The sequence below is a fragment of the Plutella xylostella genome, chromosome 4 (assembly GCF_932276165.1).
Source record: "Plutella xylostella chromosome 4, ilPluXylo3.1, whole genome shotgun sequence".
NCBI classification, from domain to species: Eukaryota; Metazoa; Arthropoda; class Insecta; order Lepidoptera; family Plutellidae; genus Plutella; species Plutella xylostella.
Window position 1 is genome coordinate 9,057,692 of NC_063984.1, and position 13,517 is coordinate 9,071,208.

At 38.6% G+C, this 13,517-nt stretch overlaps 4 protein-coding genes across 4 annotated transcripts; 2 read left to right on the plus strand and 2 right to left on the minus strand.

The window, feature by feature from the left end:
• The first annotated feature begins 17 nt into the window (after window positions 1-17).
• LOC105386312 (inactive peptidyl-prolyl cis-trans isomerase shutdown) lies at window positions 18-2,100 on the plus strand. The gene is made up of 4 exons (XM_011556833.3): window positions 18-165; window positions 321-618; window positions 733-932; window positions 1,204-2,100. The coding sequence occupies exons 1-4, from the start codon at window positions 110-112 to the stop codon at window positions 1,946-1,948; spliced, it is 1,299 nt and encodes a 432-aa protein (XP_011555135.3). The 5' UTR covers window positions 18-109; the 3' UTR covers window positions 1,949-2,100.
• A 30-nt stretch (window positions 2,101-2,130) lies between these two features.
• On the minus strand, window positions 2,131-5,549 carry LOC105386326 (protein l(2)37Cc). Its single transcript, XM_048626799.1, has 4 exons — window positions 5,218-5,549; window positions 3,379-3,540; window positions 2,892-3,073; window positions 2,131-2,650 (listed from the first exon to the last, which is right to left on the minus strand). Exons 1-4 carry the CDS (start codon window positions 5,300-5,302, stop codon window positions 2,261-2,263), a joined length of 819 nt encoding a protein of 272 aa, XP_048482756.1. The 5' UTR covers window positions 5,303-5,549; the 3' UTR covers window positions 2,131-2,260.
• Window positions 5,550-5,674: 125 nt separating this feature from the next.
• On the minus strand, window positions 5,675-8,894 carry LOC105386313 (protein l(2)37Cc). The gene is made up of 5 exons (XM_011556834.3): window positions 8,738-8,894; window positions 7,974-8,063; window positions 7,615-7,776; window positions 6,821-7,002; window positions 5,675-6,234 (listed from the first exon to the last, which is right to left on the minus strand). The coding sequence occupies exons 2-5, from the start codon at window positions 8,059-8,061 to the stop codon at window positions 5,842-5,844; spliced, it is 825 nt and encodes a 274-aa protein (XP_011555136.1). The 5' UTR covers window positions 8,062-8,063; window positions 8,738-8,894; the 3' UTR covers window positions 5,675-5,841.
• Window positions 8,895-10,460: 1,566 nt separating this feature from the next.
• Window positions 10,461-12,603, plus strand: LOC105386314. The gene is made up of 4 exons (XM_011556836.3): window positions 10,461-10,657; window positions 10,990-11,154; window positions 11,695-11,824; window positions 12,357-12,603. The coding sequence occupies exons 1-4, from the start codon at window positions 10,565-10,567 to the stop codon at window positions 12,485-12,487; spliced, it is 519 nt and encodes a 172-aa protein (XP_011555138.3). The 5' UTR covers window positions 10,461-10,564; the 3' UTR covers window positions 12,488-12,603.
• Window positions 12,604-13,517: the final 914 nt, after the last annotated feature.

Here is a 13,517-nt window from a genome sequence, read left to right on the forward strand (position 1 = left end):
TGTTTTCAAACTTATTTTTCAATATTATTCAGTCAGTAAAATTAAAATAATTGTGTTTCCCTTATTATTATATTGCAAGAAAGGATCATTTGACTATCCCATATTAGACATGTCGAAGGATACAGCAAGTGGAGACATCGTTTTAGATGATGGATTGGATTTGAGGTTAGTTTATATTACTTAATTAAACTACTTTTAACACAGGCTCCCTTAAACCTCATAAATTTTCAATGTTGATGTTTCTTAGATTTTGTTTTCATATACATACTTACTTTCTATAAACTTGACCTACTTTTAATTCAACTTTACGAAAATTCTAGCAAAGTCGTCACTACTGGATCTGTGCTGCGTATCAATGAAATCTGCCTAGAGGACAATATTGAAGATGAAAAGCCAGAGACTAAAGGAGTTGACTTCATTGGGGAACCTGTAAAATGCTTTTCTGATTTGGAGAAGCACTTGCTTCCTGTAGACAAGGATGGATATGTCAAGAAGAAGGTTCTGGAAGATGGAGGGGGTGAGGTTCCTCATGATGGGTGCACTGTGTCTATTGTTTATTCCGGGTATTGGGAAGATACCGATGACCCCTTCGACGTGAGACCTATACACAAACCACTGGTAAGCAGGTAGTAATTATTTTCTTAGTAAAACTATACAAGAGATACATATCAGATATTCACAATCTGACATAAATAATCCTATTAATTTTATTATTGTATTAATTTTTTTCAGGTGGTCGATTTAAGTGACAATGGCCTATTACCGGGCTTGATTATTGCTGTGAAGTCTATGCTTGTTGGGGAGATATCTGTCTTTCTACTATCTCACCATTTAATGTATGGGGAGATGGGCATCCCACCACGGATCAAGCCTAAAGCTTCTTGTGTGTTCTACATCAAGCTTGTGAAGAATATTATTACACCTAAACAAGGGTAAGCATTAGAAAAACTTCATTATAATGGACATGAGACATACAGCTAAACCTGTGTGAATTAGGCATTAGTTAATAAGGTTTCACAATTGGGACAAAATATTGTATAGCAGTGAGGCTCATATAGCTCATCGGCTATTGTATAGTTCAAATGTTGCACAATATTTGATACTTATTGTTCATGAATGTCCAATACACAGCTATTGCCAGATCATCAATTCATCTTAAAATATCTAAATGTAATGAACTAATCTGTTAATTATCTATTACAGGGATATCAACTTTTCTGAGGCCAACATGTTTCAAAGAGTACACAAAGAAGTGAAGCTTCTTTACAGCTCTGGAATGGAACTACATAAGACTAAAAATTATTCAGCTTCATCACGCTTATTTCGAAAAGCTGTTTTCATGCTACATAGAGTTCGACTAGCTGATGAAGATGAGGAAAAAATTCAAGAAAAGTTTCTTATAAAACTTTACACTAATTTAGCAATATGTTACAATAAACTGAAGCTGCCCCTGAAAGCTTGCACTGCTTGCAACGAGATCAATAGGCTAACCAATATTTGGTCCAATGGGAAAGTACTGTTTCAAAATGCAAAAGCATTGAGAATGATAGGAGCTTATGATTCTGCAGAGAAAAGGCTCAAAAGAGCTATGCAATTATTTCCCAATAAGGATGAGATGAAGGAAGAATTAGAACTACTACAGAGGACCAGAGAGGCCTGCAACCAGTCCAAACTAATAGCTCAAATGTGTAAAGATCAAAAACATTTGGTAAGTAAAGAGTTCAAAGATGAGGTAGATAACCTCATTAAGAATTTCAAACAAAACGAAAATCTGTGCAAGTTTACATTACCAACGAGATTACATGATGCTGAAGTAGATTACATCAGAGAAGTGTGTCAAAGGGAAAATATTTTCTGCAATAAGATAGAGAGGAATTTTGCCCTGGATAAGGATGAAAGGGCAGCAGCTGAGACACTTGGAGAAGAGTTTAATGATCTGTTATTGTAACCATTTTTTTTGTATTTCTGTTTGTGTCAATACATGGGCACAATACACATTAGCCTGTGGGTACAAATAAACATTTAGCAATAAACATTTTGATCATAAAATGAACACTAATAATAAAATGATTAGTGTCCATTTAGGAAAATAAGGCTGACCTATTACAGAGTTAATATTATATTTAGTTAGTAGAGTTATTGTTAATGTTAAGATTATATTTTTTTGTTACATTAGAACTGAAAACTATTATGTATTAATTAAGTATTGCTTAATATTAAACAAATTTATTTTTTCATATACATTATGTTTTTCTATTCACTAGTTAGCAGCTATCTTCACAAAAGCATTTTGTCCATCGGGCAAGTATGTTACATTCTTGGACTTCGAAAGTTGGTAAGCTATATCCTCAGCGGCTTCAATACGACGCAACTCGACCAGTCCCTCCCCGGCTTTCCCGAACGCCTTGGCCAATAGGATGGCCGCCTGAGAGTCGCCCTCTGCACCAATCACAGCAGCTTTCTTCTTCTGCTCCTCTTTCTCGACTAAAAACCTCGCTTTCTCGGCGTCTTGTTGAGCGACTTGTTTCATTTCGACTGCTCTAGTGAATTCTCGCCCGAAGGACAGATGCGTGATGGCTATATCGTCGAGGATCAAGCCGAACTGTCTGGCTCTTTCTGTCAAGATGTCGTTTATTTTCTGCGACACTATCTGTGAAAATAATAAAAGGCGTCGATCAGTTTCGTAACATACTTATAAAACATTATAAAGGGTTGGCTTGTATGGGTACTTGCATGAATACGACGATAACAGAATATTTGAGTATTATATTACTAGTAGGAGAGGAGAACGCTTGCTGGCTTAGAACGCTGCCGTTGCTTGTGCAGGGCGACCAAGTGACGCCATTGGTGCGCGCTATGCCGCTCGGCCCCCTATTCGCCCATCTGCTTACCTCTCTTTGCGTAATGAGTTCCTCAGCGTCATACTGCGCCACCACGGCCTTCAGCACTTCCCCCGTGATGGAGGGAAGCACTCTCTCCTCATAGTCCACGCCGAGCGTCGTGTAGATCCGGGGCAACTCGTCCGGGACTGGCCGGAATAGAATGCGCAGGTTCAGGTTTACCGTTTGAAGATCTGTGGGTAGGGATAGAGGGAGAATGGTTTGTAGGTGGCGCCACTTTCGGCACCGGAAATGGTAAAACTTTTTTGTCACAAAGACCTAAAATATCGAAAAATTTACAAAGAGTAGACTTAATGCTAAAAGCATTTTCTCTTATAGATATTTGTTACTCCATGCAAATGAGAAATTAATAAGTAACATGATTAAATGAAAGGTCTATTCGTAGCTTTGGTATCTGGGCTGGGTCCTAATTATTTTATTGTATGGCTATATTACATGGTTAACGCTTATGTAAGTAAAATAAATAAGACTAACGAACCTTTGCTTCCAGTTAAGGTGGGTACATTCCTCGGTCTCGTTTTGATATCAAATATGACTGGTATCTGCACCCAGGGTATGTAGAAGTGGGTTCCTTCACCAACAACGAACTTCTTCACTCCGCTGAATTTATCCATGATTACTGCTCGTTCACCGCCATCAACTAAGTACAGACAAAGAAAGATTACTTATGTATAATAAATAAATATGCGGGGACATCTCACACACGGCCATCCGACCCCAAGCTAGGCAGAACCAGTGTGTTATGGGTGTCGACAGCTGATATATCTACACAAATACATATACATACTATACTCTAATTTTTAATTCCGCGGAATTCTGACATTTCATTAGTGATACCACTAAAAAAGCTCTTCACCGAAAAAAGGTAAAATTTGGATCCATTTAAGGGCAATATTTTTTTTAATGTTTTCATAGAAAAACATAAATCTAAATATTTACTTGCTCAAGTGAAGTAGGTAATACAAAAATAACAAATATTTCAATACTAGCTGTTGCCACGAGTTTCACTTCACCTTAATTAGTTTTCCCTGGATTAACACATAATCTATTATGGCATTTATAATATTAAGTAAAATCACGACTCACGACCATTGTATCGAATTAATTTTAATTCCTTAATTTTATTCTTTAGCATGGCATCACTTGCTACTAAATTCAGGGATAACAAACCTTTTTAATCGATTTCAAATAAAAGATTTTCAATTCGGTAAGTACATAAATATGTTCGGTATGTAGGTACCTATGTAAGATTATTGGAACTGCACCATATTAACATATGACAATCCATTAAGCCTAATAAACAAATATGAAAATTTTTATTGTATAAGTATGTTTATATGTTTGTTGGTTTGTATGTTTGTCCACGAATATCTCGGAAACGATTGATCCGATTGTTACTATTCTTTTTTAGAGTTCCGTACCTGAAAAGGAAAAAAGGAACCCTTATTGTTGTCCGTCTGTCTATCACCATCCTTTTTCTCAGAAACGATTAAAGATATCAAGCTAATATTTCATATCTTCTTCTTATAGTGCCTCTCCATCACTGAAGGTTGGCAGTCAGCTCTTTGCAGCGCTCTCTATTCCTGGCTGTTTTAAATATAATAATAATAATATATAATAATAATATAATTATAATAATATTTCATATAGATGTACATAATGATGAAATTAAAAGGAATAATATCTCAGGTAAGTAGACTTGTACGGAACCCTCAGTACGCGAGTCCAACTGGCACTTGGCCGGTTTCTTATCGTTGACCTTTCGCGTTGTGATAGTTTGTTAATTTTTATAAACGTTATGGAGCCACAACCTGGCCCTTCCCAGGAAGCGGCCCCATCTGACAGAGCACAAGAGTCTTTCTGGGAGAGAGACTTTCTCTCTCCCAGAAAAAAGCGTCCTTGTGGTTCTTTTGCGCCTAACGTAAAGACCATCATTCTAAATATTTAAAAATATAATATAGAAAATTGTCCGGATACAACTGATGTTCAGAGTCGTATTGAAAAAAGTACCAAGCCAAAAAAGGTTTGTGATCTCTGACATGTCAAAAATTGATAACTGTCAGAATTCCGTGAGATTAAAGATTAGAGATTAAATATAAATATCAACACCCAAGACCCGAGTACAAATATCTGTCTTTAAACAAATATCTGCCCCAGCCGGGAATCGAACCCGGGACCTTCGGCATAGCAGTCAGGGCCACTAACCACTACGCCATTCGACCGTCAATAATAAGTAGGTACGTAAGAGATACTATTATTATATATAACACACACACACTCACGCTAAAAGCTGATAAATAAATATTGAAAAACTTACCATTGTAAAGAGTCGAATTGACCGCACCTCCAACAAACGCAAGGCCTAAGCCAATTTGTCCAAGGCGGTTAAAAAACACTGCCATTTTTTTTTACTATAATAAAATACTGATACAATAGATCTCACAAAATATCCCCATGCACTGTGTAAACAAACTGAGCTACTTATAAAAATCTTCCGCAAGTCAATTTCGTTCAAAATTTTAATTAAAACTAAAATTGAAATGGGTAATTTCGCTTACATGATCAATCAAAGTCACCATGAGTCATGAACGGCCTACTTTATACGAAGATCACGTCCAATTTTTACGAGATAGAAGTCTACACTGGAAGATTGTCAAGGCTGATTAATTAACACTATTGTTATCAACTTATCACCTCAGTTTTCAGACATAACTAGTGAGGAGAACATCCATATAGGAACAGTGTAATAAATTTATACAGAAAAAAACAAAAGCTTCAACAAAAGTATAGTTTTAATGTGTGTAATTATACAATTCTCCATACAACTAACGAATATCTACCATCTACATCGGCGGAACCTCAGCATCCCTTCAAATGCAACATACTTAAAAATATCCTGTTTATAAAATGCAAGTGACCCAACAGTTTATTGCATCAAGCCTTAGTTTTGTGTGGGAAGGTTTAGGAGAACGTTCTGTCCTGCTGGTAGGTACGTGACGTTTCGTGACTTGGATAGTTGGTAGGCGATATCTTCGGCCGCCTCTATACGTCTGAGCTCGACCAGCCCCTCTCCGGCGGCTCCGAATGACTTGGCTAACAGGACGGCGGCTTGCGCGTCACCCTCGGCCGCTATGACGGCGGCCTTCTTCTGTTGCTCGGCCTTTTCGACGAGGAATCTGGCCTTTTCCGCCTCCTGTTGTGCGACTTGTTTGAGCTCGACGGCCTGAGTGAACTCCTTGCCGAAGGTGAGGTGAGTGATGGAGATGTCGTCCAGGATGAGGCCGAACTGCGCCGCGCGCTCCGTCAGGCTCTCGCTCACCTTCTGTGACACCACCTGGAATGAGACGGGTAAGAGTTTAATGGAAGTTCATAGTGGAACAAATGTTTTGCACAGCGGTACGCCGCACTCAGCGCCATCATAAAAAATTCACATTTAGTTTTCAATGTCACTGCTCTGACAGTGAGAAAAGTTCCTATTATAGGTACCTAGTTACACAAAATAAGCCTGCAATCGCTTGACATGGGACTTGCTTGATAAACAACCTCATAAAACCTCGTCATCAGCCAATAAATGGTCCAATGCTATACATAATGCCTCTCCGAGCAACTTCAACATACTCTGTCCTCTAGTTAGTAATAGTATGTACCTAGGTAACATTCCACATCTTCTTGGCTGTTGGCCTTTGAGCCAAGAGTTGTGTGTGTTGAGTTTTGAGTGAAGAGTCACTCCAAAGTTGCCCACCCTAATGGTTTGTGTTTTTGTTTACTCAGCAGATATAAACGAACAATGTTTTTATATCGAAAAATGTGTTGCAACTAATTGTCCTCCATCCATCCAAAGGTTGTCTGGAAGACATCACTAAGATGTTTTACGCTGTGCAAATAAAGAATATTCTTATTATTAAATAACATCTGCTCACCTCTCTCTGTGTAATAAGCTCGCCCGCATCGAACTGCGCCACGACGGCCTTCAGCACCTCGCCGGTGATGGAGGGCAGCACGCGCTCGTCGTAGTCCACGCCGAGGATGGTGTAGATGCGCGGCAGCTGGTCCGGGATCGGCCGGAACAGGATGCGGAGGGTGATGTTCACGTTCTGGAGATCTGGAACGGGGAGGTTGTGAAGGGTTAGTTACAATACAGCTGGGGATTGGTGTTTCAAATGATTGTTTCATTGTTATTTTGGTCTTGACTGAGAATTATGATGTTTATGGTGGAAGCCCTACAATCACATTGGAGTGTAAGGACGGGCGTAATAAGAAAGATGTTGATGTCCAATCATTGAGGTTGCACATAATTATAACATACCTAGCCACAATACAGGAGACCTAGATCTAATTAGTAGTATACTATTAGCAGCTAGCACTTCAACTGCTGGTTGAAGGCCTGTCATAAAGAGCACTGTATTTTCTGCCCTTGCCTTCATATCTTTACTACTAGCCACCAGTTTGTCAGCAAGCAATCTGACAGTGCATTAATATGATAGGCTATCGCTGAGTTGCAGAAAGGAACATTAGCCTAATGTCGTCATTAAATCTATGTCCGTCTCTTTCTATCCGTATACTGTCAAAGCAAGGCAGCTATACATTTAAGGTCGACATTAGCTTAAAGTCCTTATCTGCAACTCAGCGTATATACTTCATTTCCGGCTTTGTGCTTATTATAGGTCTGTACAACTTTTGTTAAACAGTTCAAAACATCACTATTGTATCATACCTTTACTTCCTGTGATAGTTGGGACATTTCTAGGCCTAGATCTGATGTCAAACATGATGGGTTTCTGTACCCATGGAATGAAGAAGTGTGTGCCCTCTCCGACTACGAGGTTCTTGACTCCGGCGAATCTGTCGAAGATGACTGCTCTGTGGCCTCCATCAACTGGAAACAGAAATAGTTCATATTATTGAGTTGTCTAGCCATGTTATTAAAACTACCATGTTCTTTGTGTTCATAATTTTTGTATGTTAGTGAAATGATAAAAGCAGATAAAAGCAGTAGAAAAAAATAGTTAAATAGGTATTTTAATACTTAAATTAGGCAGTGCTTAAAATTATAAATTAGAAAATGAATGTTACCATTGTAAAGTGCGGAGTTGACTACACCACCAACCAGTGCCACTCCGAGGCCGACTTGCCCAATGCGATTGAACAACTGCGCTGCCATATCTGAAACAAGAAATTTTTAACATTTAAATGATAAATATAATTCAAGAGATGCAGTAGCTTAAAGGTATGGTAACACCTATGATATAAAAGCTATGAATTTGAATCCACAAGCATCAGTCTAAAGGGTTGTTCGGAATTTATGTACATAAGTACAATCATTAGATGTGGCACAGGATTAGAAGATGAAAAGGTAGGTAGCTTTTAGGCTTTGTCGATGATTAGGAATCAGAAGACGAGATGATACCATCACTACCACAGTAAAGTACAAGAAGACAGTGAAGAAAACTAATGTCATGAATCTGTAACCTACCTACAATTTAAATTAGAACCTGTAACCAGCTTGCAACTAAATGTTATCAAAATTTGCTGATATGTTTTTTAAAATTTACCTGTTTTGCACGATAAATAATGGGTGCTTTGCTTATTATTGATCTTATAGAGTTTCCAATACTGATTTTAGGTTATGTTTCCTTTCTACTCAAACAATCAACTAGTACCTTAAATAATTCCGGTTGAAAAGCCCTCAAATGTTTCGTAAATCGCATATAAACTGCTGAAAGCTAAAAGTTATGAACAGATCATCGGCTTGAGGGTGTTATCTAACCTCAAATTTATTTTTGGCAAACATACTATATCTCTAAATACTGAGGTATATTTATAAAAAATATACAAACCTTAATATTTAATAATATTGTTTGATAACAACCAGTCTTTTCAGTTGAAAATATACAATTCGCGGTGAAATTCTAGTTTTTATTTCACAATTTGTTCACGGAATTTCACGAAAGGGAGAATGGTCGTTTCGTTCTACTCAAGATGGCTTCACCTATAATACTTTTTTTAATTGCTTTTATCAGAAAGTAACGAATGTTATTTACATGAAATAATGCATGAATAATATTTATAGTCGTTACGAATTAAAAACAGAACATTTAAAACAGAGATCCATATTACCAATATATTTATAACCTCAGTAACGAAACGTAAATGTCCAACTACTTGTGCCTGCTTACAGTAAAGAGCAAAGTTACATTGCGTAGAATGCTGCCTGGATAATAAGTGTAGGTACTCGTATTTTCGCCAGTGTTTTACTAATATTTTTTTTATATTTACATTTGATTTAGTACAAATCGACTAAAAATAGAGATAATAGAGAATCAATCGGTATATTCTTGTTACTTACCTCTTTAACTAGTAGTAAAATATCAAAAGTCTTTGCACAATGGCCAAATTCGTCGTTAACTACTTACTATGATGTAATGAATGAAAAAAGTACCTATTACCTAATATAAAAAATCGGGCATTAATTTCCAAAAATTAACTCTAAGAAAAGAATGATGAAATATTACAACATTTTTCGGTCTCACACCTCTAGGGTCTAGAACCTAATAATCGGTTTGAATACCTAACGGGTCCCTTGATTTTGATGACACGCAAGTTTTTCCAAAGCTGTCTGTGACCGAGACCAATTATTTGCACAAACAAAAAAGATAAGTAGGTACCTACTTACTTACTGCCAGACTCAAAGCTTTGATAATTTCGTGTAAATTTATTAACTGCCCTTAATAAACTCATTGCACTCTAAATGTTAGTACAGTCTGTCTTTATTAGCTAAATTAACTTGGCAAATATGCCGTCAAACGGAAAGCAGATGGTAATTGAACGAAAAATAAACAAGAGGCAAATGTGAGGGATAATCGGACTCTGCACAGAGGGTAGCCGTGGGTGGCTCAATTATGCAATGAGTGCCAGCAATGAGCAAATCGTTATTTCGTAAACACTGATTTAGGTAATTGGGTCCCGTCAATTATTGTATTTGACGGTGCGTTTTGTTTTGATGTTGTGGTCGTGGTTCGTGATTGATACGATTGTCTTTCAGACTGTTAGGTTAGGTCAGTTAGGGCAACGGGCATGCATGATATTCACGACTAATTATAACAATGTAACTAATATGAATAAATATAATTAAGTAAGTAGGTAACTTAACTATAATGTATGTGGCAGTTGATGTAGATATACAACTTGCCTGCATGAACTGACATCTCTTCTACTAAGTAAACTGATTATGACTGAAAAACTGCAGTGGGACGACGTGGGCAGGCATAGAACATCTGCCGAAGAACCAATGACCACAATGACGTTGTTGTTGATGAGATCTCGGATAGATACCATGAACCATGAGCGGTAAAACTATTTAGCATTTGCGCATTACGGACTGATAAGTAAATGGGTAAAGAAGTACGTATGTAGGTATTATGGTGGCTAAAATTATATTATTGATCACGAAATTAAGACAAAGGTAAATGTGAATGAACCAATATCTAATTAACCTTATAAACATGGAACATTATCTATCTGCAACACTGTGTAAACAAACATAAAGACAGCATTATGTTAATAATTGTTTACACATTCATTTCATTACGGTAATAATTGAGTAACTGTGTGCACTTATTTTTGTCCTACGTCCTGTTTAGAACCTAGACCTAGTTACAATTAAAATGTATCTAAAGTGCAGTGTTCCCGAAGTCCAGAAGTGTTGCTTCTGCGTGCCTCTGCGATCCGGGATCATCATTTTAGCCTACATTAACATTGTAAGTGTGTAACATGTTTGTAAGTGATTAATTATGATTTCTACCTACTTATTCTTTATTATCAGTTAGATAATTCATCTGTTTTATTACGGTAAGATAAGACATGCATGAGTTTGATCTGTGAATTGAATGAACTTTTTAAATTATTGTTTCATAATCACCATCATCATCATGCAGCCGTTACGGATCTGATAAGATATAGCATAATTATTATATACCTACCTACCTGCTTAGTGCAACAGTGAATATTGGATCAATAAAATAACTACAACACTCATAATTTTATTTATGTATTTATCACGTTATTCTTCCTTACTTCTTCCCCCCGGCAGATATTTTCAGTACTCTCCATAGCGTGCCTGGTGGTGACCACGGAGCTGCGGCGGGCGACGCTCACGCACGACCAGCGGCTCGACGCCATGACCTCCACGGTGCTGTTCAGCATACTCGGCATGGGGGTGCTGCTGAATATACTGCTGCTGTTTGCGGGGTGCCAGGTTGGTTTGTGGCTATTTTATCACTTTGGAGCTGTCTGGGTGCCGCAGGGTGCCAGGTTGGTTTGTGGATGGCTATTTTTAACCGACTGATTACTCCACCATTTATTACCGGTTTTTATTAGGTATTGTGGAATGAACGTTGGATAAGCGAGGCCGAGGAGAGAGAGTTGTGGCGATCCTTGGCATAGGCCATTGATTGTTGGCTGATGAATTTGCTGATGATGCTTCTCTTGGTCTTGTAAAGTTTTCTTGGGGAGCAAACCACCGAATATATGTATATAACGCCTTCTTAATTACCCCTTTCCAAAAGTGTACCATTATCATGCTGTGGTCGTCGCGACTACCTTCGTCTTTACAAGTCCATCATGACAACATTTATCGAAGAATAACCTTAGTCCACTCTTCCAGTTATAGTGCAACTGGTAAGAGATCTATTGGTATCCATCTCAGCATGCCGTAGCTTAGTCCATTCATTCATTAACGGTAGGTACAACTGATAAGACATCAGCACCCTCAATCAACATACCATTGTTGTTCTAGAAAGACGAGTCAATGCTGCGTCTGTACAGCTACTACGCGGTCGCGACCATGCTGGCGGCGCTGGTGCCCACCTGCATCCTGCTGGCCAGGGACCAGTATGTGGATGTCGCGGCGGCACTGCTTGCTATAGGTAACTATTATCATCATGTGCTGATGTTCTTTCACTGCCACCGCTGCAAGATATGTCCCTAACCCCTGACATCCAACCATTACCGGACACCTAGCTTTCTAACTGCCAGTTTCAATAACTCTATCGATAGACCAGGAACAAAGGGTCTAGTACAGGTTTGTTAGATTGTCGGAAACTATAAAAGTTTACGTTTTCTTGCATACAAAGCGGCGCCTCTAGCGGAATCTATCATGCAAGTTTTGACACATAATGACTGTATGCAGATGACAGAAAAAAACGTAAACTTTTAAAGTTAAAAAAAAATGCAAAACCTGTACTAGACCCTCAGGCCTGAGGATTATCTACACTGCAGACTATATGACCGGCGCGACGAGGTGCACGTCAATATATCGTGGTTCGCCATGAATACGGTGCAGCGATTGGTGGAATGCTCATTAAACGAGTTTATCACCGTCGATAACGAAGCTGTATTGCGGCCGCTGCTATACTTAATTATAACTATTGAAATAAATATATTTTCATTCTTCCTCAGTGACGCAATGCTACGTGGTGGTGGTAGTCCGCAGCGAGGTGCTGGTGCTGGAGAAGCGGCGGCTCGGCGACCAGGCGCCCAGGACGGCCGAGGAGGTGGTCGCCGTGCCCGAACACGAGACGCTCTTGTAGCCCGGAGCTACCAGGAGCTCAGAACTAATGCACTGGTTATACCTACCGAGTGGAGTGACGCGACAGCATCCTCGGCCAATGAACGGCTGGCCGGCCGAGGAAACACTCTACTCGGTAGGTGTATATGTCGCAGGCAACTGGTTTAATCCCCTGTTTGATTGAACCACTAGCCCGTTCATTGGATGGCGCTGTTCAGTTGTATGACTAGGCCGAACGTTGATTGTACAAGCGTCACAAAACGTCCAACTAGTTAGCTGACTTAAAATCAGTCAGGTGGTGAATAAAACAAATATGGCGTCTAACCGCTAACAGCTGACACAAAAAGCACCTATATTGTTAGTTTTTTGCAAATAAATTAGCTTTAAAGTGCGTTATTTGTGTTAAAATAGTGTGACAACATGGATTTACCTATTATTACGCCGCGGGCGGATAGTTTCAAAGAAAAAAAGTGGCGAAACTGGATAATTATGAGCAACAATATGAAGGTACGTTTATTGTTATTGTTTAGTTAATTTGTGAGATAAGAGCTTTGTAACATAGTCTTTTTGTTGACTCTTGTCTGGTGATATTCACCCTAACCAGACATTACAAAGTTGCTATACTATATCCCATTCAACGACTTCGCTGAATGATGTTCAGTCAAGACGTCGAACGTTACAATCAACGACTTGACGAGTTGTCCTTTAGTCATACAACTGAATACCGCCATCCAATGAACGGGCTAGTGGTTCAATCAAACAGGAGATTAAACCAGTTGCCTGCGACATATATAACCAGGAGATAAGGAGTGGATGCAAGTGATGAAAGGGATATGAATGTAGAATTAAATGTTCTTAAATACTCTTGATATTAGTCTTTAATTTCACTACGTATCTATTAAAATTGTTTATAAACTATTAGACGTGCGATACTCGTAGCCTACGAGTCGTAGGTACTAGCTAAGCGTACGTAGGTATAGCTATCTTAACTTTAAAAGCTTAACACCTAGCAATGTTATCAATCACCCACGGTACTTATTTCTTCAGACTTT

What these genes read in the sequence shown, in the direction of transcription:
- LOC105386312 (XM_011556833.3), top strand. Translation starts at nt 110, where the DNA reads ATGTCGAAGGATACAGCAAGTGGAGACATCGTTTTAGATGATGGATTG. An exon ending in GATGATGGATTGGATTTGAG is followed by an intron (nt 166 to 320) that starts GTTAGTTTATAT and finishes CGAAAATTCTAG; the next exon opens with CAAAGTCGTCACTACTGGAT. An exon ending in GACCTATACACAAACCACTG is followed by an intron (nt 619 to 732) that starts GTAAGCAGGTAG and finishes AATTTTTTTCAG; the next exon opens with GTGGTCGATTTAAGTGACAA.
- LOC105386326 (XM_048626799.1), bottom strand. Translation starts at nt 5,302, where the DNA reads ATGGCAGTGTTTTTTAACCGCCTTGGACAAATTGGCTTAGGCCTTGCG. An exon ending in CACCTTAACTGGAAGCAAAG is followed by an intron (nt 3,074 to 3,378) that starts GTTCGTTAGTCT and finishes CCCTACCCACAG; the next exon opens with ATCTTCAAACGGTAAACCTG. An exon ending in AACTCATTACGCAAAGAGAG is followed by an intron (nt 2,651 to 2,891) that starts GTAAGCAGATGG and finishes TTATTTTCACAG; the next exon opens with ATAGTGTCGCAGAAAATAAA.
- LOC105386313 (XM_011556834.3), bottom strand. Translation starts at nt 8,061, where the DNA reads ATGGCAGCGCAGTTGTTCAATCGCATTGGGCAAGTCGGCCTCGGAGTG. An exon ending in CAACTCCGCACTTTACAATG is followed by an intron (nt 7,777 to 7,973) that starts GTAACATTCATT and finishes TTCTGTTTCCAG; the next exon opens with TTGATGGAGGCCACAGAGCA. An exon ending in AACTATCACAGGAAGTAAAG is followed by an intron (nt 7,003 to 7,614) that starts GTATGATACAAT and finishes TCCCCGTTCCAG; the next exon opens with ATCTCCAGAACGTGAACATC.
- LOC105386314 (XM_011556836.3), top strand. Translation starts at nt 10,565, where the DNA reads ATGTATCTAAAGTGCAGTGTTCCCGAAGTCCAGAAGTGTTGCTTCTGC. An exon ending in TTTTAGCCTACATTAACATT is followed by an intron (nt 10,658 to 10,989) that starts GTAAGTGTGTAA and finishes TCCCCCCGGCAG; the next exon opens with ATATTTTCAGTACTCTCCAT. An exon ending in GGCGGCACTGCTTGCTATAG is followed by an intron (nt 11,825 to 12,356) that starts GTAACTATTATC and finishes ATTCTTCCTCAG; the next exon opens with TGACGCAATGCTACGTGGTG.